At 46.3% G+C, this 25,960-nt stretch overlaps 1 protein-coding gene across 1 annotated transcript in view; it reads right to left on the bottom strand.

The window, feature by feature from the left end:
• The window catches only part of LOC311148977 (histone-lysine N-methyltransferase 2C-like), a 130,276-nt gene that overhangs the window by 27,807 nt on the left and 76,509 nt on the right, over positions 1-25,960 (bottom strand). Inside the window, exons 23-41 of the mRNA XM_084186032.1 lie at positions 24,671-24,883; positions 23,939-24,085; positions 21,612-23,528; positions 21,015-21,352; positions 18,808-20,573; positions 17,296-17,410; positions 17,107-17,176; positions 16,936-16,999; positions 16,478-16,710; positions 9,304-11,088; positions 8,916-9,122; positions 7,906-8,070; positions 7,575-7,716; positions 5,619-5,766; positions 5,206-5,384; positions 3,332-3,459; positions 2,831-3,071; positions 1,979-2,091; positions 867-965 (exon numbers count right to left, since the gene is read on the bottom strand). Coding sequence (XP_084042158.1) covers positions 867-965; positions 1,979-2,091; positions 2,831-3,071; positions 3,332-3,459; positions 5,206-5,384; positions 5,619-5,766; positions 7,575-7,716; positions 7,906-8,070; positions 8,916-9,122; positions 9,304-11,088; positions 16,478-16,710; positions 16,936-16,999; positions 17,107-17,176; positions 17,296-17,410; positions 18,808-20,573; positions 21,015-21,352; positions 21,612-23,528; positions 23,939-24,085; positions 24,671-24,883 — 8,070 coding nt within the window. The remainder of the gene's footprint in view (positions 1-866; positions 966-1,978; positions 2,092-2,830; positions 3,072-3,331; positions 3,460-5,205; positions 5,385-5,618; positions 5,767-7,574; positions 7,717-7,905; positions 8,071-8,915; positions 9,123-9,303; positions 11,089-16,477; positions 16,711-16,935; positions 17,000-17,106; positions 17,177-17,295; positions 17,411-18,807; positions 20,574-21,014; positions 21,353-21,611; positions 23,529-23,938; positions 24,086-24,670; positions 24,884-25,960) is intronic.

Here is a 25,960-nt window from a genome sequence, read left to right as displayed (position 1 = left end):
AACAGATTCCTTTACATGGAACAACAGATAGTCCCCCCCAAAAATCTAAAGGAAGTTTGTTCTGAACTGTCTGTCCTATATCTGAGATATAAGAAAGATCAGGAAACTTTAATTTTTGTATTATGCTAATAAGATTTTTGCGGGGGCGCGGACATCGACCTTAGTTTTAGTCTGTCTCTATCATATTTTATAGGCTAGGCCTACCTGCTAATGCAATGCCCGACTGTCTCTCTCTCCTTGAGCAACGGCCCACTCGTCTTACATTTACGTCATTTAGCAGACGCTCTTATCCAGAGCGACTTACAGTTAGTGAGTGCATACATCATTTTTATTTTTTCATACTGGCCCCCCATGGGAATCGAACCCACAACCCTGGCGTTGCAAACGCCATGCTCTACCAACTGCCAGCCATTCCCTCCCCTACCCTGGACGACGCTGGGCCAATTGTGCGCCGCCCCATGGGTCTTCCGGTCGCGGCCGGCTACGACAGAGCCTGGATTCGAACCAGGATCTCTAGTGGCCTTAGACCACTGCGCCACTCGGGAGGTGCAGGTGATGCGTGCAAACACAGATGCACTAAAGTGTCATTCCGATCCTGGCTGATATGTCGATTTTTATTCCATTGATGAAATATTTAAAAACTGTGCCTAAATACATTACATTAACAGAAACTATGAAATTCATTTACATGACTTTTCCAAAACTTTTCCAGACCTGGAAAACACCATTAAAAACATTCCAGGACTTTTCCAGGATTTTCACGACTGTACAAATTGTCTACATACCATACTGGTATCAGTGAGGTTCTCTCAAAAAGCTAAGAGAGCAAAAGAGAACTAGAGTTAAGTACAGTTAGAGATACACACCTTACTGTCCGTGGCTTTGGACTGTGTGGCAGTGGCGTGGAGGACGAAACAGTTATGGCTGCAGAAGACCATGCTGCCCCCCGCCCGGTCCGGTCTCTCCTGTGGAAAGCAGAGACAAGTCAACATCATGTACAAAAAGTACGAAACGGCTCTGAAACAGTGAAACATGCAGGTACTAACAACCTGTGCAATTAGACACGCTAATTTTTGTTTTCCGTTGCAAAACGTTTTGCCTTAATGAACATGACCAGGTCACAGACAAGGCCACTCTGCCGGAACATGCATGAGACACGCAGTCAGGCACTGTCCAGAAACAACTACTACCCTATATGCACTCCTGAAAGTGATCCTCAAGATTACTACACATGGGAATCTATGGATCAAAGAGCCTGCTGTGCCACAGACCTTGTGTTGACGCCATAAAGAGTCGGGACATTTGCATATTGTGTGTGTGCGTGTGTGAGCTGGCGGGAGGAGGAGAAAGACATCAAAGGTAACTCCTGATTTAAACATCCTTGCATTTACATACTCCACCCGCTTGCTCAACTCGAGCCATCTCGACTCATCCCGTGGTAAATAAGTAAGTGTGTCGTGGCAGTGGTCCCTCTGGGGTCAGGCGGGCAACCTGGTAATTGTTCTGGGGCGGATCGTTACTTCCCCAAAGGGAGCGGGGATTAGCATAATAAGGCAACCGTTTTCTACATGCCCCCCTAAGGGAGGACTTGAGGCAGGTCGCATACTTTGAAGTCCTCAAAGTATACTTTGACCTCAAGCTCTTGAGCTCTTTATATGGATGGTACATAAGGGAGCCTGGAGGAACTAAGAGCAAATGGTGACACATTTTTATAACGCAAAAAAAATACTGTCAATCCCAAAGGCAAAGAGGAGGGGTTGATAAGTTCATAAAAGCAGGCCTTAGCTTTTCTTTATTTCATTCCTTTTGTTGGACATTTTGGCTCAGATAAATCTCATTCCTCAGCAACCAAACTGATACTGTTCACTGTAGATACAATAGGAATTACTTTCAGGCTTATACAATTCAAATGATTAAACGTGTTCAAATTAACTAACAATCCTTGCTTCAGTCGAGCAACAACTGATCTGGGGCTTACCCGTTTGCTGCAGGGTAGGTCTTTGGTGGACATGCGGACTCCATTTCCCAGAACCAGCACCTTGCAGTGGCAGCACCACAGGGGTTTAGGCCCGTCTCCCCTGGCAGCCGTACCTAAAACACAAACAACTGAAATGTATCAACCTACAAAACATGCCATTTCAACATCCATTAGTCAATAAAAACACCTGGGTGAAAGACCGGTAATGAAACAGAGTGCTACTACGATTGCTTTGGGGTCATTTCAAAGGGCTTCTTCAAAATCAAAATTAGACGACCTCTGACATATTATACTTTGAAAGTCTGGAACCGAAGACCTAACAGGAGAGCTAACAGGTTCATCCTCCCCAATCATTAGAGAATTTCATTTACTTCAAATCTCAGACATGATCAATAAAGGCTAGATAGGACTATCCTCAGAGTATCAGAGGGCTCTGGCTCATACACAGACTGGTATTTCCATGCCTAGCTCTTTGTTCAAAATCTTTTCTAAACAGACAATTGTTTTTATGGAAAGTAACAGGAAAATCAGTTAATGATAGTGCTTCTTTTCCTGTAATTTACTAAGCGAAAAGTGATTTACAAAAATAGCTAGTACAAACTGAAAAAGAGTGTTGAAATTGCTTATACTTAAAACGTATACTTAAACTAGAAATCAACCAATCCTCACGCAATGGAAAGGTTGAATCTTTCCTTTAAAATGGAGTAAGAGAGACTGCTGCGAAATAGTTTAACTTAAAGTTATGGTTCCACCATGATTTTACTAGCTCTGTGGGCCAGAAACCCTATTTCTCCCATCACTATCAGTTGTTACTATCAGTAGATTAAAGTTTGATTGCTGGTGTGTACTGACCAGCGCTGGTAGGTGGCTGATGGTTGGGCGGTCCGGGGGGTCTCAGGAACCTCATGGTGGAGGGCTGCTGGTGCTGGGGGAACATGGCCGCGTGGTGGGGGTCCATGCCCTGGATCTGAGGTACCTGGACTCCAGCCAGCAGGGCCAGGGAGCTACGCTCGGGGCCGCGGCTCACCTCGTAGCTAACGGGGATGTTCACACACAGCAGGTCGGCCACCGCAGCCACCATGCCAGGGATGTTCTGCAGGTTCGGAAGGGTCAGGGAGGTCAAATAAGTTCATAGCCAGTGGTGGTCAATACAACAACAGCCCTATGCGAGACAACCCATTTTGTCTATCTTGTATGTGTTGCATATGGTCTGGCTTGGTTACCCAGTAGTTTATTTAAATGTATGTTTTCAGTATGTCTACTGCCATTTAGTCTCTAGCTGAAAATGTGTCTAAGATCAAATCAACTATAATAGTCAAAATGTGTTGTTTACAGTTGCGTTTAACCACTCACCTCCGCTGCGACCGGATTCAAGGTGATAGCTATGGATACCAGGCCAGCTGTGGAGCAGGAGGGAGCCTGTCCGAACCCAAAGAAGGAGCTTGAGGGTTCAGTCTTGACCTCTTGGTTAATCTCAGTCCCTGAGGGGAACAACCATACAATCTAATATTAGAGGAACTAACACAAATTATGCTTGTACAACCCTGGCCTGAGAATTATTATTAAAGATATTTACCCATACAATGGCTACTTAATGATTAGTATTACTAACAAGCAAAACTTCTTATGACTCAACATAACTATAAAATAACACAGGGGGCCCTCAGGGGTGCATGCTTAGTCCCCTCCTGTATTCCCTGTTCACCCACTACCGCGTGGCTGCGCACGACTCCAACACCATCATTAAGTTTGCCGACGACACAACGGTGGTAGGCCTGATCACCGACGGCGATGAGACAGCCTATAGGGAGGATGTCAGAGACCAGGCAGTATGGTGCCAGGACAACAACCTCTCCCTCAACGTCAGCAAGACAAAGGAGCTGATCGTGTACTACAAGAAACGGAGGGCCGAACACGCCCCCATTCACATCGACGGGGCTCTAGTGGAGCAGGTTGAGAGCTTCAAGTTCCTGGTGTCCACATCACTAAGGATTTATCATGGTCCAAACACACCAACACAGTCGTGAAGAGGGCATGACAACACCTCTTCCACCTCAGGAGGCTGAAAAAATTTGCGATGGCCTCTCAGATCCTCAAAAAGTTCTACAGCTGCACCACTGAGAGCATCTTGACCGGCTGCATCACCGCCTGGTATGACAACTGCTTGGCATCTGACCGCAAGGCGCTACAGAGGGTACTGCGTACGGCCCAGTACATCACTGGGGCCGAGCTCCCTGCCATCTAGGACCTCTATACCAGGCGGTGTCAGAGGAAGGCCCTAAAAATAGTCAGATACCCAAGTCATAGATTTTTTCTCTCTGCTACCGCACGCAAGTGGTACCGATGCAACAAGTCTGGAACCAACAGGACCCTGAACAACTTCTGCCACCAAGCCATAAGACTGATAAATAGTTAAATAGTTAACCAAATGGCCACCCGGACTATCTGCATTGACTCATCACATGCGCTGCTGCTGCTGCTGCTGCTGCTACTGTTTACTATCTGTCACTTTATTCCTAGTATCCACGGACCATTCAATACCTCGTACCCCTGCACATTGACTCGGTACTTGTACCCCTTGTATATTGAGCAAAAAATATAAAACGCAACATGTAAAGTGTTGGTCCCATGTTTCATGAGCTGAAATAAAATATCCCAGAAATGTTCCATACGCACAAAAAGCTTACTTCTCTCCAATTCTGTGCACACATTTGTTTACATCCCTGTTAGTGAGCATTTCTCCTTTGCCAAGATAATCCATCCACCTGACAGGTGTGGCATATCAAGAAGCTGATTAAAAAGCATGATCATTACACAGGAGCACCTTGTGCTGGGGACAATAAAAGGCCACAGTTGTGTCACATAACACAATGCCACAGATGTCTCAAGTTTTGAGGGAGCGTGCAATTGGCATGCCGACTGCAGGAATGTCAACCAGAGTTGTCGCAGGTAAAATCTTTGACATTGTTGCATGTTGCGTTTATTTTTGTTCAGTATATATAGCCAAGTTATCGTTACTCTATATGTATCTATTATTACTTTAATTATTATGTGTTTTACTTTTCTATTATTTCTCTATTTTATTACTCTCTGCATTGTTGGTCAGGGTCCATAAGTAAGCATTTCACTGTTAGTCCACACCTGTTGTTTACGAAGCATGTGATTAATAAAATTGGATTGGATTTTTGTAGCTCTAGTTCAGTCAGGAGTGTATGTGTGATTCTTACCTTTCCCGCTGGAGCTAGGCAGCATGGGTATGACAGGGGAGGAGCAAGGAGAGGGGGGCTCCTCCTTGACATTTGACAAGTCGGGGTAGCGGCTGATCTCCATGCTGACCACACTCTCGGGGGACGAGGAGGGGACGAAGCTATCAGGGGTGTCCCTGTCCACAAAATGGTCCTGGTTCCTGGGACGTACACAGAATCAGAGAAACTAGTTCAACCACTGGGCTCCTTCATGTAACCAGGCCAGCACAGTACAGCTTGGCTCGGCTCAGAAGGGTATAAGTCTGTCTTTAATACTCCACTCTCCGTTCAGATGCAAAATTACAGTTACTCCCTCAGAAGCCAGGAAGGAACTATCTTGACTACCATTGAAATGTAAATGTAAATGTGGATTTGCAAGTCCTCCAAGGGCTCACCTGAGTTCCTCCTGGTTGTTATGGGGTGGTGTGGGGAGCGAGGCGGGTACATCCACTGTCTTGGGCCCCTGGGTGATGACATGGGCCAGCAGGTCTTCCTCTGTCCGGAATGCTGTAGGCAGCTGCTTGGCTTCCAGACCTTTGATCACTATAGAGAGAAAGGGACATAAAACCTTTATTGTTCCTTTTATTTTCAGACCTCAGAAATGTGTATTTTTCCATTGCAATCCCAGTAGGGATTTTTGATATATTAAATATAATCAGTGCATTTGGAAAGAATTCAGACACTGACTTTTTCCACATTTTGTTACATTATAGCCTTATTCTAAAATTGATTAAATTGTTTTTTTCCCTCATCAATCTACACACAATACCCCATAATGACAAAGCAAAAACAGGTGTTTAGAAAATTGGGCTAATTTATAAATAATAAAAACCTGAAATATGACATTTACATACATTTTCAGACCCTTTACTCAGTACTTTGTTGAAGGACCTTTGACAGCGATTACAGCCTCAAGTCTTCTTGGGTATGACGCTACAAGCTTGGCACACCTGTATTTGGGGAGTTTCTCCCATTCTTCTCTGCAGATCCTCTCAAGCTCTGTAAGGTTGGATGGGGAGCGTTGCTGCACAGCTATTTTCAGGTCTTACCAGAAATGTTCGATCGGGTTCAAGTTCGTTCTCTGTCTGGGCCACTGAAGGACATTCAGAGACTTGTCATGAAGCCACTCCTGCGTTGTCTTGGCTGTGTGCTTAGGGTCATTGTCCTGTTGGAAGGTGAACCTTCGCCCCAGTCTGGAGCAGGTTTTCATCAAGGATCTCTCTGTACTTTGCTCCATTCATCTTTGCCTTGATCCTGACTAGTCTCCCAGTCCCTGCAGCTGAAAAACATCCCCACAGCATGATGCTGCCACCACCATGCTTTACCGTAGGGATGGTGCCAGGTTTCCTCCAGACATGACACAAAGAGTTCAATCTTGGTTTCATCAGAGCAGATAATCTTGTTTCTCATGGTTTGAGAGTCTTTAGGTGCCTTTTGGCAAACTCCAAGCGGGCTGTCATGTGCCTTTTACTGAGGAGTGGCTTCTGTCTGGCCACTCTACCATAATGGCCTGATTGGTGGAGTGCTGCAGAGATGGTTGTCCTTCTGGAAGGTTCTCCCATCTCCACAGAGGAACTCTAGAACTCTGTCTGAGTGACCATCGGGTTCTTGGTCACCTCACTGACAAAGGCCCTACTCCCCCGATTGCTCAGTTTGGCCGGGCGGCCAGCTCTAGGAAGAGTCTTGGTGGTTCCAAACTTATTCCATTTAAGAATAATGGAGGCCACTGTGTTCTTGGGGACCTTCAATGCTGCAGACATTTTTTGGTACCCTTCCCCAGATCTGTGCCTCGACACAATCCTGTCTCGGAGCTCTACGGACAATTCTTCGACCTCATGGCTTGGTTTTTGCTCTGATATGCACTGTCAACTGTGGGACCTTATATAGACATGTGTGTGCCTTTCCAAATCATGTCCAAACAATTGAATTTACCACAGGTGGACTCTAATCAAGTTGTAGAAACATCAAGGATGATCAATGGAAACAGGATGCACCTGAGCTCAATTTCGAGTCTCATAGCAAAGGGCCTGAATACTTATATAAATAAGGTATTTCTGTTTTTTATTTTTAATACATTTGCAAAAAATTCAAAAAACCTGTTTTCGCTTTGTCGTTACGGGGTATTGTGTGTAGATTGCTGAGGATTATTATTTTTATAATCCATTTTAGAATAAGGCTGTAACGTAACAAAATGTGGAAAAGGTCAATGGGTCTGAATACTTTCCGAAGGCACTGTATATCTAATACATTTTTAGATCACTCTTTAATATTAGCTACAATATTACTACAGCATTACTTCTCCAAAGAAGTGAGGCACAGCAGGATTTAGACAATTTTGAGTCCCACTTTACCATCATGGCCACCTGAGACTGCAGCTTTCCTGGTGAGCTCCTCGGCCGTTGCGAACCCGTTGACCATCTTCTGCCTCGCTATGGGGGGCGGCGTGGGAGGGAGTGATGCTGGAGGGGTGGGTGGGTTGCTCAAGTTGTTCTGCTACAAAATGGCAAAGCACACAACGTCGTAACTGGATCCAACTAGGGAAATGTGTTAGAGTATACAGACGCATTCAACAGTGTGCGGCTATCCATTATTTTCTAGGAAATATTTTCCTTTCCCTATTATGTACTTTTTTGTACTCTCCACCTGTAAAAGGGATGGATGTGCATACATTAGTGATCTCACCTTGTAGATGAGCTGGGAGTAGTAGTCTGACACGCCACCCAGCGAAGCGCTGCCAAAGGAGCCTGACAGCCTGTTCTCCCCGTTCAGCTGCCCGCTGCCGAAGGGGGGGAAGTGAGCAAAGTTGACCCCCATCAGGGGCTCTACCAGGGGCAGCAGGGAAAGCTGCTGTGGTGGTGGACGTGGAGGAAGAGAAGAGAGGAAGAAAGGTTAGTGAGAGCAGATGGAACGCTGTACGTGGTACTGTATTTTAAAGGCTTTTTCACTGCTTAAATTTCGAGGTAAGCACTGAACAGGATCAAAATTAGTTCTAGAAATTGAATTTCAACTTTTGACGGTTATTACTAATTACCTTTTTTGGGGGGTGTAATAACTGAAGTCATTTTAACCTAGATGGTTATCTAAAGTGTAGTTGAGACGTAGGCGGTCTAGACAAAATGCAGCTTGGGAATTTTTGGGGAAACATTTTACTGTGCCCCTGTGAAAGGTTCACCACTGGATAACCCATGGTATTTCTCCTCATAATTTGAATGACATACAATGTATTTATTTTATTATTAGTCAACTAAGAATAATGCATTTTTTTTCCATTTAATCTTCGGTTTATGCCTTTCACAAATGTCGAGTGATTCTTTAAAAATCCACTGACCATTCAATTCCACCTAAATTAAAGTAATTACATATTAAGATGACAGTGATTTATGAGGTGTGCTAACAGCAAAATAACACCCACATTTGTACCTAAGCAACTGCAGAGAAAGATAGATACACTTTAATCTACAAAATCAGCAGCCTGAGTGCTAATTTGCACATAGCGGCACCACACACGTGCAACATTTAACACCATCAATCAAATGTATAAAACATGATCAAAATATGGAAATATGTACTAAATAAAACTCTCGTTTTATGTTTTGTGCCTGGCAACATGACCAGACCAATCAGCCAATCAACACACAATAGCTAATCAGCACATTCAACACTGTTTGGTGGCTGACTACTATGACCTGTACCTGTTTGAGCTGGGTCATCAGAGCGTCAGTACTGGAATAACCAATCTGCCTCTCCTCTTCCTCCTTCTTCCTCCTCTTGTAGCACGATGGTGGTTTCTCCGCCCCGTTTTTGGGCGTCCGTTTGTTGCGTTGCTGCTTCCTCTTGCCCTGCTCCAGCACCGAGGGTTCTAGCTCTATGCTTCCTGTCAGCAGACTGCGTCGGGGAGTCTGGGAAATTACAACGAGACAAGGTTGGTGAGCTACTATTATACACACAAACGGTTTTCATTAGGAATGTAGTACTGTATAGCAATTGCTTAGCCAATTTTGTACCCAAATATTTCGATTTCAGATAGAACATGCAGTAACCTATGCTATACTATAGTGTCTGTGGTCTTTCCCTTCTCACCATGTTGTTGGCGGTGGATGCCGGCCTGGCGGTGGCTTTGCGGTCTGATGATGCCTCCTGCTCTGAGCGCAGTTTGTCACAGGACATCTGCTGTGTGGGAGGGGTCTGGTTGGCATTGGGCGTGCTCTTGTTCTTCAACAGGTGCATAAGCAGCTTGTTCCCTGTGTCGCCACCTTTTGCGCCGTGGAGGGGCGAAGAGAGCCCCCCCTCGCTTCCCTCCTCCACCTTTACTGTCCCGACGGCTCGGGGAACGTGCCCCAAGCCAGACCCCTCGTTGGCCGCCGCGGCCCCTCTGCACTCAGTCTCTATCCTCTCCAGCTTGATTTGGAGGGTTTCGTCAAACAGGGAGGCCCGGTCATTCTCTGAGCCCATGCTGGAGCAGCCACCCTGGGCTAAGCTGCTGCCTGAGAGCTGCCTCTCCAGTTCCGAAGAAGGGGCCAAACCCGAGGACCCCACTGGGAGGAAAAGATCGGACAGATCCTGCTCTCCGGGAATGCTGAGGCTCCGGGTGGATGAGGTGTCAGACACGCGGGAGGGCGTCAGCGGGGAGCAGAGGTCCGAGTGGGGAGTGGATGGTGTCTTGACCGAGTCTGCGTCGTCGACAGAGTCTCTCTTCTTCTTCCTGTTCCTCTTCTTCTTCACCTTCTCCTCTGGGATGATGTTGGAGTAGAGCTGGATCAAGGATTGGCCTGAGCCGGGGTAGTTGGGAGGCAGGGGGGTGGATGAGTTCATTCCGAACAGTGGTCCCTGTCCCTCGCCTCCGCCCCCACCCTGGGGCTTCATCCCAAGGCCTCTGAATCCGGCAGGACGGGGCTGTCCCGAGGGGAAGTTGAGCCCCTGCAGCATGGGGTTTTTGGGACGGAAATTGGGACCCATCTCGGGACCACCAAAAGCCCCAGTCCCGGGCATAGGCCTGCGCTCGCCCCCTGGCATGAAGGCCCCGTTGCCCTGTTGGGGGTACATGGGACCTAGCTGCCCCTGATGTAGTGGTGCTTGTTGTTGTTGAGGCCTAGAGGGCTGCATGAAGTCTTGGGGCAGATCAGTATTGTAGAATGGCATGTGGGCCAGGCTATCCCCACCGGGGTTAGTAGCTCCGGAGCCGAGTGGGAGCCCAGCGGGACCAGGACCCAGGCCTTGCTGCTCCATCTCCAGCCGCTGCTGCATGGCCCGGTGCCTGTCCACTTCCTGCATCAGCTGAACCCGCTGTCTCTCCTGCTGCTCCCTTAGGCGGTCCCGCCTTTCGCGCTCCTGGAAGCCCTCGCTGAATGGGTTGTTGTCATCAAATTTCACAGCGAGGCTATTGCCGCCACCACCACCGTTACCTCCGCTGGCTCCCTGGGCTCCTGCTCCTTTGCCTGCAGGTGTGGCTTTTACTCCAGGCACCATTGAGGGTGGTGGCTGAGGCTGGGGTGGTAGTTGGACCTGGGGTGGTAACTGGGGCTGGGGCAGCTGGGCAGGGCTGGCAGGGGGCATCTGAGCTGGAATTTTTGGACCCGGGTCTCCCATCGGTCCTGGGGCTCCCCCGGGGTGCCAGCCCGGCATGTTGGGCATGCAGGCAAGGTTAGGCTGGCCGGGGTGGGTCTGCATTGTCATCATGGGCCCCATCATGGGCTGGCCCAAAGGGGGTCCCCTGAGCATCATAGGGGCTGCTTGAGCTAGCATCCCTGTCATGGGTGGCATCCCTGGCATCATAGGAGCCTGGAGACTTGGCTGTTGTTGTTGCTGCTGCTGCTTGACACGGTACTCCTCTATCAGCTCTGCATGGTCTTTCTGCTGTTTCCGAATCTACCAGAGAGCAATAACACAAAAGGGGAAAAAGAAAGGATAGAGAATTGTGAGCAGACTGAAGGTTCTCCCACCCAATTCTTCACAGTGCAAGACAGTATTGAGAGACATTTTTAGGCACTGCTTTGCTATACAATCCAATTAGAACTGGTATTTATCTGGCAATCACAGAAAGAACAGTGTGATCAAATGCTATTTTCTGTTACTTATTCAAAATACCTCCATAAAATTGGCAACTACCTGGAACGGGATAATGCATATTGATACAGTAACTGTTTCCATTAATCCACAATAAATCAGATTGAACCATTACCAAGTAAATACAAGGTAAATAGCATAATCATAACATATATAGAATATAGTAAAACCTCTTGTTAAAAAAGCCTTGTGAAAATATTGACTGAGAGTGGAGGATGTGTGTTAACGTCACAGAATAAATCATGCCTTAGTTCTCCAGTGGTGGTTCTGTCTCGCGCCTCGCCACAGTGAAAAGGTCACGGAAGTTGGAAATAATTAGCTAAGAAAAGGTCAAAAGGTTTGTTTTCGGGCTTAATGTTTCCCTTGATTCTCAAGAAACCAAACAGTTCTTTAAAAGTAGCAATTGTATTTCAGCAATCAAGCTTTGTGTGCTGTGTGTGTTGCTGAGGAGGATGGGGAAAAAAAGTATTTAGTCAGCCACCAATTGTGCAAGTTCTCCCACTTAAAAAGATGAGAGAGGCCTGTAATTTTCATCATAGGTACACGTCAACTATGACAGACAAGTTGAGGGAAAAAAAATCCAGAAAATCACATTGTAGGATTTTTAATTAATTTATTTGCAAATTATGGTGGAAAATAAGTATTTGGTCACCTACAAACAAGCAATATTTCTGGCTCTCACAGACCTGTAACTTCTTTAAGAGGCTCCTCTGTCCTCCACTCGTTACCTGTATTAATGGCACCTGTTTGAACTTGTTATCAGTATAAAAGGCACCTGTCCACAACCTCAAACAGACACTCCAAACTCCACTATGGCCAAGACCAAAGAGCTGTCAAAGGACACCAGAAACAAAATTGTAGACCTGCACCAGGCTGGAAGACTGAATCTGCAATAGGTAAGCAGCTTGGTTTGAAGAAATCAACTGTGGGAGCAATTATTAGGAAATGGAAGACATACAAGACCACTGATAATCTCCCTCGATCTGGGGCTCCACGCAAGATCTCATCCCGTGGGGTCAAAATGATCACAAGAACGGTGAGCAAAAATCCCAGAACCACACGGGGGGACCTAGTGAATGACCTGCAGAGAGCTGGGACCAAAGTAACAAAGCCTACCATCAGTAACACACTACGCCGCCAGGGACTCAAATCCTGCAGTGCGAGACGTGTCCCCCTGCTTAAGCCAGTACATGTCCAGGCCCGTCTGAAGTTTGCTAGAGTGCATTTGGATGATCCAGAAGAGGATTGGGAGAATGTCATATGGTCAGATGAAACCAAAATAGAACTTTTTGGTAAAAACTCAACTCGTCGTGTTTGGAGGACAAAGAATGCTGAGTTGCATCCAAAGAACACCATACCTACTGTGAAGCATGGGGTGGAAACATCATGCTTTGGGGCTGTTTTTCTGCAAAGGGACCAGGATGACTGATCCGTGTAAAGGAAAGAATGAATGGGGCCATGTATCGTGAGATTTTGAGTGAAAACCTCCTTCCATCAGCAAGGGCATTGAAGATGAAACGTGGCTGGGTCTTTCAGCATGACAATGATCCCAAACACACCGCCCGGGCAACGAAGGAGTGGCTTCGTAAGAAGCATTTCAAGGTCCTGGAGTGGCCTAGCCAGTCTCCAGATCTCAACCCCATAGAAAATCTTTGGAGGGAGTTGAAAGTCCGTGTTGCCCAGCGACAGCCCCAAAACATCACTGCTCTAGAGGAGATCTGCATGGAGGAATGGGCCAAAATACCAGCAACAGTGTGTGAAAACCTTGTGAAGACTTACAGAAAACATTTGACCTGTGTCATTGCCAACAAAGGGTATATAACAAAGTATTGAGAAACTTTTGTTATTGACCAAAGACTTATTTTCCACCATAATTTGCAAATAAATTCATTAAAAATCCTACAATGTGATTTTCTGGATTTTTTTTTCTCATTTTGTCTGTCATAGTTGACGTGTACCTATGATGAAAATTACAGGCCTCTCATCTTTTTAAGTGGGAGAACTTGCACAATTGGTGGCTGACTAAATACTTTTTTCCCCCACTGTAATCACATTTCTGAGGGGACAGGAATACAAAGCAAAGAGTTGATAACTGAGCCGACATCAAGTGTTTAACTTCAAGAGAAAATCTATAAGATCTATAAGATGGAATTCAAAGGAATGTGGGAGCTGAAGACCAAAAGGCCCGAGGTAAACCCTAAATTAAGCCCTCAAAGATTGAAAGAATCTATTTACAAAGCAAGTAATGCAGGCTCTAGTTATCTTATCTTGATTATTGTCCAGTCATATGGTCAAGTGCTGCAAAGAAAGACTTTGTTAAGCTGCAGCTGGCCCAGAACAGAGTGGCACGTCTTGCTCTTCACTAATCAGAGGGCTAATATTAATACTATGCATGCCAGTCTCTCTTGCCTAAGAGTTGAGGAAAGACTGACGGCGTCACTTCTTGTTTTAATAAGAAACATTAATGTGTGGGAAATTCCAAATTGTTTGCATAGTCATCTTACAAACAGCACTGACACACACACACTTACCCCACCAGATTTGCCACCAGGGGTCTTTTCACAGTCCCCAGGTCCAGAACAAATTCAAGGAAACGTACACTATTATACAGAGCCATGAGTGCATGGAACTCCCTTCCATCTCATATAGCGCAAGTGAACAGCAAACCTGGTTTAAAAAAACTAATAAAGCAACACCTCACGGCACAAGCCTCTCCCCCATGTGACCTACTTGTTGTGTGTATGTACTGACCCCTTGACTTTTTCCACATTTTGTCACGTTACAGCCTTATTCTAAAATGAATTACATTCTTGTTTTTTTATTGACTGAATATACAGTACCAGTCAAAAGTTTGGACACACCTACTCTGTTACCTCTGCTTGAATGAGTAGGTGTGTCCAAACCTTTGACTGGTACTGTATATGAGGCTATTTAGCAATTAGGATTCTTTATCTGCAATGGTTATGATAAATTAGGCATTGTTGTGCAATGTTGGCATATACAGTACACTGAGTATACAGAACATTAAGAACACTTGCTCGTTCCATGCCATAGACTGACCAGGTGGATCCAGGTGAAAGCTATGATCCCTGTATTGATCTCACTTGTTAAATCCACTTCAGTCAGTGTAGATGAAGGGGAGGAGACAGGTTAAAGAAAGATTTGTAAGCCTTGAGACAATTGAGACATGGATTGTGTTTACAGTGCATTCGGAAAGTATTCAGACACCTTGACTTTCTCCACATTTTGTTACGTTAGTGCCTTATTCTAAAATGGATCAAATAAAAAAATCTCAATCTACACACAATACACCATCATGACAAAGCAATTTTTTTTTGCAAATGTGTTAAATTAAAAACTGAAATATATCACATTTACATAAGTATTCAGACCCTTTACTCAGTACTTTGTTGAAGCACCTTCGGCAGCGATTACAGCCTTGAGTCTTCTTGTGTATGACGCTACAAGCTTGTCACACCTGTATTTGGGGAGTTTCTCCCATTCTTCTCTGCAGATCCTCCTCAAGCTCTGTCAGGTTAGATAGGGAGCGTCGCTGCACAGCTATTTTCAGGTCTCTCCAGAGATGTTCTATTGGGTTCAAGTCCGGGCTCTGGCTGGGCCACTGAAGGACATTCAGAGACTTGTCCCGAAGCCACTAATGCGTTGTCTTGTTGTGTGCTTAGGGCCGTTGTCCTGTTGGAAGGTGAACCTTCACCCCAGTCTGAGGTCATGAGTGCTCTGGAGCAGGTTTTCATCAAGCATCTATCTGTACTCTGCTCCGTTCATCTTTCCCTCGATCCTGACTAGTCTCCCAGTCCCTGCCGCTGAAAAACATCCCCACAGCATGATGCTGCCACCACCATGCTTCACCGTAGGGATGGTGCAAGGTCAAAGAGTTCAATCTTGGTTTCATCAGAGCAGATAATTTTGTGTCTCATGGTCAGAGTCCTTTAGGTGCCTTTTGGCAAACTCCAAGCGGGCTGTCGTGTGCCTTTTACTGAGGAGTGGCTTCCGTCTGGCAACTCTACCAGAAAAGCCTGATTGGTGGAGTGCTGCAGAGATGGTTGTCCGTCTGGAAGGTTCTCCCATCTCCACAGAGGAACTCTGGAGCTCTGTCAGTGGCCATCGGGTTCTTGTTCACCTCCCTGACCAAGGCCCTTCTCCCCTGATTGCTCAGTTTGGCCGGGTGGCCAGCTCTAGGAACAGTCTTGGTGGTTCCAAACTTCATTCCATTTAAGAATGATGGAGGCCACTGTGTTCTTGGGGGCCTTCAACGCTGCAGAAATGTTTTGGTACCCTTCCCCAGATCTGTGCCTCGACACAATTCTGTCTCGGAGCTCTACGGACAATTCCTTCGACCTATGGCTTTTTTTTGCTCTGACATGCATTGTCACCTGTGGGACCTTAAACAGACAGGTGTGTGCCTTTCCAAATCATGTCCAATCGATTGAATTTACAACAGGTGGACTCCAATCAAATTGTAGAAACATCTCAAGGTTGATCAATAGAAACACGATGCACCTGAGCTAAATTTCGAGTCTCATAGCAAAGGGTCTGAATACTTAAGTTAAATAAGGTATATGTTTTTTTTTTTTTATATACATTTGCCAAACATTTCTAAAAACCTGTTTTCGCTTTGTCATTATGGGGTATTGTGTGTAGATTGATGAGGGGGAAAAAATATTTTATCCATTTTAGAATAAGGCTATAATGTAACAAAATGTGGAAAAAGTCAAGGGATCTGTCTACTTTCCGAATGCACTGTTTGTGTAACTGATAGATGCACACACGCACACACTACATGTTCATGTTTTTAAATGTATGTACATTTTAAAGTATTTTGTCTGTAATGTCTTTTTTGTTATGTGTCGAACCCCAATAAGACTAGCTGTCGCCATTGGTGTCGGCTAATTCGGATCCTAATAAATCAAATAAAAAAATGATTCAGGTGGCTTAAGATGAGATCCTTCTCTTTTCCACCTCATGACAGCTCTGTACAGATGACAGCATGTACAACCTTGCATCTTTACATTATTTAAGCACTCATGATTTCCAATCATGTTACAGATAATGCCATGTAAAGATGTAGAATCAAGAGACTAAAGAAATAACTCAAATCCAAGATCTGAATATTTTCAAAAACCTCAACATGAAATGCCAGCAAAGAACCCTGCTACATTTAGTTAGCTACCTGCTCCAACTGTTTCTGCACCACACTCTGCTGCTCTGTCACATGCTTCAGCTGCTCGACGTCCTCCTTAGGGAACTCACGGCCAGCCTTCTTGGCCGTCCTCTGTTTGGCTGACAGGGCCTTCTTGGATTTCCTGTGGGCCCCAATCTGGTCTTCCAGAAACTTCTGCTGCATCTGCAGGAGCTGTTGGGTCTCCTGGAGCCACTCCTCGTACTGCTTCCTCTTGCGGTCGTCTGAGAGACGTGAGACAAGAATGGGTTAGGTGCCATTTTTACTTTGGATGTATACATAAATCCAAAAGACATATAGGTGAAATCGAATAGACCCTGGATTGGATATGGTGGTCAACAAATTAAATACTGAAGAGACCAAATGGGTCTATGATTAATAATTTGGTTAAAGTGAATGAGGATGTCATAATCAAATGCAAATTGAAAAACTTTGGGTTGTCCACTCACTGACAAATCCAGGTCCAAAATTTGGGGGGTTCGGTCTCGCCATCTGTGGAGCCAACTTCCCGTCCTGCGAAGACAATTAACAAATGATAAATGGGGCCTTTTTTTCCTAGCATAATATATGAAACATATGACAGTCTGATAGACAGATAGTGGTTGATTCACGATGCTTACCTGTCCAAGCACACGTTGAGGCAGAGTGGCAACAGTATCTGGTCCATGGGCTCCTGGCGTCTGCTGAACTCTGCCACAAAGACAATGAGATTGGTTTAGGGAACATTAAATCATGTTTTACCCTTTCAATTAAATAACATTACCTAGCACGAACACTCAAAGCTAGCATTGGGGAAGCTTTTGCCTTACCTGTTCATGACTATTGAGGGCATTCCCATGCTGTTCTGAGCCATGACTTTATTAATTCCCTTCAGGGCCACCATCTTAGCCTTCATGATCGGGTCTGTGATGGCATCAAAGTCTGCTAAAGAAGAAAACAAAAACAAAAAAGTCAGTAATCTTTTGACAAATCCACTTAATTGTAGTTGACTTCCTTTTAAGGTTTGACCTCCTTTTAAAAGGCGTTCTTTTTTTACAACCAAATCTCTGATGTAAATGGCATGTTATAGAAGGGGCCAGACACCTTTTTTGTGATTTCACTTGTTTTTGATTAACTTACCCCAAACAGCACATTTCCTTATCCTCGTTGTGTAGTATGGGGGCCCTGAAAAACCACGAACAAAGGCTCCAAAAATATATATTTTTTAGAAACGGCAAAGCTCTCAGTGTAGTGATGCAGGTCTTTAGATAAATTGTGTCATTCTGAACTTTAAATGCAACGTTATATTCCCTTTTGTGCGACTCCAGACGTTTCCCCTATCCAGCTGTTCCATTCTCAGTGTAGCCTGCTGCTACAGGTAACTGACAGTAAAGGAAACACCAACATAAAGTAAAGGAAACACCAACAAAGTATATTAATAGGGTGTTTGGCCACCACGAGCCGCCAGAACAGCTTCAATCAATGCGCCTTGGCATAGATTCTACAACTGTCTGTAACTTCCTGTGTGGAAGCACCCCATGCTTTCAATATACTTTGTAGCTCTCATTTACTCAAGTGTTTCCTTTATTTTGGCAGTTACTTGTAGAATGGACGGCGAGATATTGCTCGAGTCGCAACAAAATTGAATATAATGTTATGCATAAAGTTCGAAATGACAATTTCATGTGTACGACATCTAAAGACCTGTTTCAATATACTGAGAGCTTTGTAGTATTTGGGAGTTCTTGGAGCCTTGGTTCATGTTTTTCAGGGCCCCCATAGTATTCAACGAAGACGAGGAAGTGATTTGCTGTTTGGGATACGTTTCTCAAAAACAAGTGAAATCACAAAAAAGGTGTCTGGACCCTTCTATAACATGCCATTTACATCAACAATTGAGATTTGGTTGTAAAAAGTAACTTATCCTTTAAGGTTTGACCTCTTTTTAAGCCATTTTTAAAGAATCCATCCCTCACGAGTGCCACATCTAAATTATGGATGGAACGCTGGTGAAGTAAGACTCCCAAAAGTGTCTCTTGTCAAGAAATATTATGTCCAACATTCTGTTCCTCAATTTACATGTGGGGAATGCAAAGTTCTTTTTTTGCCCTCGAAATCTTTAAAAAAAAAAGCATTTGTCTCAAACGAAAATGGCTTCATTTTCCACATATCTACCAAAAAGGATGATCATGCAAAATGACTGCAAAACCCCCAGAGGACTGTTCTGAATACACTCTGGAAATAACTAATAATAATAAATGTAGAGGGGTAATGTGTGTGACTAAATTAAACGGATCACCAAAACAGCAATCACATGTCTATCTGAAGCTCATTACCCTTACTTATGTTGGGGAAGGAGTCACTGGAGTGCTGTCGGATCATGGCCTGCATCTGCCTCTGCTGCTGCTGCTCCTGCCTCTCCTGGTCCAGCAGGTCCTGCAGTAGGAGGGGCTGCTCATCCAGCAGCAGAGGCCTGTTCTGTGGGCCGGCCTGCTCTAGCGAGGAGCCCTGCTGGCCCTGGGGGTTCAGGCCATGGGCAATGGGCTGCTGACCGGCTCCCACCATGGCTAGGTTTAGCTCCACCTGCTGGTTGGCTGACGCCCCGAAGCTGTGGTTTCCCACTAGGATGTGGTTTGGGTTTCCCATTGAAAGCCTACTCTGAACCAACGCAGGGTTCACCCGATGTCCCATAGCCACACTGGGATTGAGCCTGTTGTTGTCTTGGGCATGTTGCTTAGATAGCATCAGCATGCCTGTGTTTGGGTGTAGCCCAGTGGCCTGGTTCGGCTGGGCAGCTATGTTCCCTTGATGAGGAGAGCCGTTTGGGCCTAACCCAGTGTCTTCCAGTTTCTCTTTGACCAGAAGGCTGGAGAGGACCGGAGCCGAGCCAGTCTGTCCAGGTTGCTCATACAGCCCTGTGCCCTCTTGGTTAGTCATGGTTCTGTTGTAATTAATCTGGCCACTGCAGGGTGGCTGGTCCTGGTTTTGCATGTGTCCATCTTTGACCTCCGTTTTGATCGGCTCTTCTGTTTTGACTATGTCCAAGGTCTCTTTCGATTTGTTGGCCTCCAGTCTGATTTGGCCGTGCGCTTGAACATTGTCGGATTTCCCTACGGATTGGGACGAGGTGGCTGTGCAGTCTCCGCTGGTGTTCCTCTTCTGCGACAGGGCTTTCTGGAGGTCCGAGGTCTCTCCCTGTTGGTGGTCCTCCATGGGGTCACCCAGGTCCAGATCTTCTTCACTGAACATGTCTTTCTTGTCCTCCAGGTTGAACTCGGGGTCCGTGTAGGCGATGAGGTCAAACTTCCCCGACATGAGGAAGTCGTCGAGGTGCAGGTCGTTGGGTCCCAGGTCCAGGTCTTTACCATCATCCGGGTCGAGGTTCAGGTTCAGGTCGACCAGGTCTTTGACCTCCACGTCTTCGAGGTCCTTCACTGCAGAGTCGTCAGCGTCCAAGTTTTCGTCGATTCCGTCTCCACTGGGTATCTGAGTCTCCTCCGCTTGACTGGTGCTAGACCCAGGCAAGAGCATACCAGATGGCTCTGCATTGAGTGACTCACTAGTGACAGGGTGGCTGAGTGACCTATTCAGTGGAGGATGCTGTTGCTGCCCAGTGGTCACTTGCACTTCAGTCTGCTGCTGGTGCAGGTTCTCCATACTAGCCAAGATCTGCATGTGGCCGACCGATCCCTGGGAAGGTCTGCCCATCATGGGATCCATCATTCTTGGTCCCTGGTTCCCGGCGAAGCCCATCTCCTGGCCAACCATGAAGCACTGGGGTGGTCTCTGGAGTTGGTTGGAGGGGTCCATGACGTTGGGAGGTCCATGCCCAAAGGGCATCATCATCCTGTTCTCAGGGGCCCTGTGGCGGAGCTCAATGAACGGCTGACCCATGATATTGTGCTGCTGGACGGTAAGGCCCCGCGGGGGGAAGTGCTGGGGGAGCCCCATCTGGGGGTTGCCCCCCATGCCCTCCATGCCCCCCCCGGAAAAGTCCACAGAGAGGGACCGTCGCATCTGGGTTGGAATGTTATTGACCATGGGCCCGCCGGGCATCTGATGAGGGGGCCTGAGGAAATGTTGCTCATGGCCGGGGGGAAATCCAAACCTGAGAGAAGAAAAGATGAAAACCACATTGGCAAATGCTAATCCATGAACAAGGCAGAACACAATGTCACTGATTGCTGATGATTGCTCCCTACACACAAATAAGGAAGATTACACAGTGAGTAGCACTTCAAAAATGCCACTTCATTCCACAATGCATGTTTAACATATTTTCATTAATTGAATCGTTTCAAGAGGAGCAACATATTCTTTAAAACAATTATAATGTATTGGATTTGATTGGATTTATATAGCGCCTTTCTACCAACTGAGGTACTCAAAGCGCTTTACATAGTAGGGGGAAACTCACCTCATCCACCACCAATGTGTAGCATTATACAAATATACAGCTGCATTTAAATGTGGTAAAGGCCTTGTGCATTAAAAAAAAAGTGTCAAGGGCCAGAGTTTATGTATACCTATGCTGTCAAACTCGACTAACCTCATTCCTTGGGGCCTCAAGCCCATGTTGCCCATGTCCCTGGGGAAGTGGGGTATCGCAAACTGGCCCTCGTTGGGGAAGGGTCCTCGCTGGTCCCCTAGGAAGGTACCAGGGAACCTTTGACCCCCAGGAACTTGGAGACCGCCCCTGATGGGTCCTGGGTAAGGGGGTGGTGGTCTGCCAAACATGTCGCTCTGTGGGGTGGGATCTTCTTGTGACCAGCGACGGGGTGTCGCCGCATCGGGGGCACCACCAGCTTCCTGTCGTAGTCCTTTCTCTTGCAGGATGGCAGACTTCTGTTGCTGCTGCCTCAGGATCAGCTGGCGCAGTCTCTGGCGCTGCCGGGGGGGGGGGGGGGGGGGGCAAGCATGGTACACATTAGCAAGTAACAAATAAATCTTGCATCATGCAACTATTCATTCATTAGCATTTTAGGGGTACTTATAGAGAAGCAACAATTATTTAATGTTGCACTGTCATATTGGCTTGGGAATGACTAATCACCTGCTAATAACTATGCAAACAGAAGAAGGCTTTATTTCAATTCAAGTGTTATCCATGTGGCAGTGTCATTGCTTCTTTACTAAATGCAAATACCTGTCTGAGCTTCTCCTCAGTGTCTCCCAGGTGTGGCTGCATGCTGTTCTGAGCATCAACAGTGTTGCTGCTCAACTGGGTAATATCATGGGCTGGCCTTTCTGAAGCTTGAGCACAAGGTGTCATTGGACCCTGTTCAAAGTGGTTGTGAATCGGCGTTTGACCACCGTGATGATTCGACTGCGGCAGAGAGAAACTTTCGTCCGACATTTCCGGGTGCTTAGATGTCTGAGAGCCTGGGGCACTTGGACGGGAAAACGTGTCCTGCATCCTGCCTGGAGACTGGTGGGAGAAGGGGTCAGCTGGGAGCTGGGACATGGGCGTCGGTCTGGAGCCTAGTCGATTGAAGGCGTCAGGACCAGCTCCTGGCCGGGGCGTCCCTGGAACTTGGGCATAAGGGTCGGTGAGGAGCGGTCTTGGGGTTCCAGGGGGCTGTGCGTATAGAATGGCATTGGAGGACCGAGGGGTACCGGGTTGTTGGGCATAAGGGTCCATGTTCCTTTGATTAGCGGGGGATTTGGGAAATCTATCCCCTGGGGCTGGTCTGGGGGTACCTGGCATGGAGGCATAAGGATCCATGGAGTGAGATGGAGACTGTCTGCGATTGGCTGGGTGCTGCTGGGGAAACTGGTCTAGATGAAGGCTAGGTGGCGTCTGCAGGTATGAAGGATCTGAGTGTGGCCTTGGGGTGCCGGGAGGTTGGGCATAGCCATCAGAGGGAGGTCTGGGGGTGCCTATCGGTTGGGCGTAAGGGTCAGGCATCTGCTGGGAATTATCTGGCCTCGGGGCAGATGGTGCTTGGGCGTATGAGTTTCTGTGAGGGTGTCTCATCATTGGCATGGGTTGAGAGAAATGGCCCTCCTGGGGTTGGCGCATCATCCTGAGCTCGTTGGGGAACCCTTCCCCCATGGGCGGACGGGGGGTGAGAGGCTGCTGGGCATAGGGGTCGGCCTGTGGTCCTTGGGGAAAGCCATCAGATGGCCCTCGTCCAAGTCCCCCAGGCATAGGGCCACCATAGGGCTCTTGCTGGGACTGCTGGGGAGGCATGGGGGCTTTGAACACCGGCACGGAGCCCGACTCGTTGCTGCCGGGGATGGGAGTGAGCAAAGGCCTGGAGTAGGGGTCTGAGAGGATCATGCGGTTGTGAGATATGCGCTGGTAGACCTCAGCTCGGTGGCCCCCTATCCTGGAAAATGATTCTCCTCCAGAGGGAGGGCTCATTATGTGCCTGACCTGCTGCTTTTGCTGCTGCTCAACGAGTCCTGAAGGGCCCACCCTGGCGGGTCCCATGGGTTTAACAAACGGGTCAGGTGGCCTGGGGGTGTCTGGCATCTTAGCATAGGGGTCAGCATTACCAGACGTGGGCGAGCCAAAGGACTCGTGTGCCGGGGAAGGCCTCCCTCCCCTTTCCTGCATCTTTGACAAAGAGTTCCGCTGGGGCGTGGTGGATCCGCCACCCCCAGGGGGTGGTCTCGGGGTGCCCACCATTTTGGCGTAGGGGTCCCAAGGCGAGGATGGCCGGGAGCCTGAGGAGGAACTTGGGGAGAACATCTGTGGTGACTGGGGCTGGGAGGATGGTCCCTGCTGGGGGTACGAGTTCTCCTGGGTGGGCGTCCTCGAGGACGGAGGTGGGAGCTGTGGTCTGAGGAACACGTCATCCTGTGACTCGGAGGTGGGCGTGACTGGGAGTTGGGGTCCAGACGCTATTGGCTGCAGAGGGGATGAGTTTCCAGACTTACCACCATTGCTGGGCTGAGGCGTCATGGGGCTCTGGTTGCCACTATTAGGTGTTGTATCTCCACATGACTGACTGCTAAACAGCTGTTGCTGCTGCAGTTGTTGCTGCTCATTTTTCACCTGCTCCAGCTTTTGAGTGGCTTCGATCTTCGCCTGCTGCTTGCTCTTTTGTCTCATTTGCTGCCATGGAAACAAGAAAAGCAGGGGAGGGAAGGAGGGGAGGCACTTCAGTGAATGAAGCCTTTTTGAAAGGGTTGAATTTGAAATTTTATGATGACATGGTGCTAAGAATGCTCTCTTTCCCTCACTCACAACAAAGTTAATGCTTTTTCAATATGAATGGGTCTAGCCTGTGTTGTTAAGCCATGCAAGAGGAAACAATGTGAGGGTGTATGTAATATGGTCATGAAAAAAAGCTTCTGGAGGCTGTTACTGTGTTTTTCAGGGCCAAGGACAGATTTTACCAGTTAACCAAGCTTTTCTCCCTACAACTCCATTTTACATTTTGCTTTTCTTACACCTTGTAAATTTTTCTTTATTGGTTCTAGGCAGACGAATACCAGAACAGTGCCTCGCCTTGGGAATCTTACCAGAGACATTTTTCCACCTCCTGCAGCTATAGTTGCCTGGTTGGAATGTCCAAAAAGGACGTCTTTATTTGTTGATTTTATGGCTTTGCTTTTTGGGACCTTTTCCTGCTGCTTCTTAAGCGGTCCCCACATCTGATTTAACTCTCCCTTTTCAATGCAAATTAAGAATTAGTAGACTGTATGAGAACGCCAAATGTATTGTTTAAAAATGACTCACTCAACCATGCACATATATAAAGTTAAATAGAAAAAATGGTTTCATGCCCCCAGGTTGTTATCTTCAATCTCACCACCTTGCTCCCACTCACAATTCCCCTGACATGCGATACTTTGATTGTTATGGTGGTGTATTATGGCGTCATAAAATACATGTACACACAAAAAAAACACACACTGCTGTCTCACACCAGGGTTTCTCAACATGCAGGAATAAAATCCCACTTATCCCATTTGGCTGTCTGAACGCCTGCCAAGGAAGAAACTAAACAAATTACTTCCTAATTGTCTAAAAGGCATACATGCAATTGCCCCACAATCATGCATCCAATTTCGTACCCTCAGACTCAATTTAAACAAAAAACATTTACATTTACATAAAAGAAATGAAGGCCAAATGAATTGACAACAACTCCTAGAATAGTCATTGAGAAACCCAGCTTTACAGTGCCCCCATGCTTCATGCCCCCCCCTCCCTCCATTTCCAGCACACTTTAACTCTAAAGGTACTCTTACCTGTCTGAACTTCCACTCCTGCTCGTGCTCAGACTCCTTGGGCTTGAGTGCATCTTTGAAGAGCATCTCAGCGTCCATGGGGACACTATTGGGGTCAAAGGGATCAGTCAACGGCTGCTGCTGCTGGTGAGGATTCTGGTGTCTCTTCAGCGTATCGTTGGACATCTGAACTTTGTTAATGCGCAGCGCTGCCCGGTTATCGCGTGCCTTTTGCTGGAAGAAAGGGTCTATTTTGTCATTTTTCGACCGGTCAATCACTTGACCCATTGAACAATGATAAAGCTAATTATTACAGATGGTTTTGTAACACAATTGTGTGTATGTATATATACATATATGTGTATATATATATATATATATATATATATATATATATATATACACGTGCATATATATACATATATACACATACATATACACACACATATATACATATTCATACATTTACATACATACATACATATACACATATACGTGTATATATATACATACACGTGCATATATACACACATATATATACATATATACACATATATATACACATATGTGTATATATACATATATATGTGTATATATATATATGTGTATATATACATATATGTGTATACACACACACACACACACACATATACATATTATATATACACATACATACATTTACATACATACATACACACATATATATACACATATACACACGCACACAGTGCGGGAAAAAAGTATTTAGTCAGCCACCAATTGTGCAAGTTCTCCCACTTAAAAAGATGAGAGAGGCCTGTAATTTTCATCATAGGTACACGTCAACTATGACAGACAAAATGAGGTTTTTTTTTCTCCAGAAAATCACATTGTAGGATTTGTAATGAATTTATTTGCAAATTATGGTGGAAAATAAGTATTTGGTCAATAACAAAAGTTTCTCAATACTTTGTTATATACCCTTTGTTGGCAATGACACAGGTCAAACGTTTCCTGTAAGTCTTCACAAGGTTTTCACACACTGTTGCTGGTATTTTGGCCCATTCCTCCATGCAGATCTCCTCTAGAGCAGTGATGTTTTGGGGCTGTCGCTGGGCAACACAGACTTTCAACTCCCTCCAAAGGTTTTCTATGGGGTTGAGATCTGGAGACTGGCTAGGCCACTCCAGGACCTTGAAATACATCTTACAAAGCCACTCCTTCGTTGCCCAGGCGGTGTGTTTGGGATCATTGTCATGCTGAAAGACCCAGCCACGTTTCATCTTCAATGCCCTTGCTGATGGAAGGAGGTTTTCACTCAAAATCTCACGA

This window comes from Coregonus lavaretus (genome assembly GCF_964263955.1).
Source record: "Coregonus lavaretus genome assembly, chromosome: 2".
Taxonomy (NCBI): domain Eukaryota; kingdom Metazoa; phylum Chordata; class Actinopteri; order Salmoniformes; family Salmonidae; genus Coregonus; species Coregonus lavaretus.
Note: the sequence above shows the minus strand (reverse complement) of the source record. Positions and strands in the feature narration are given on the sequence as shown.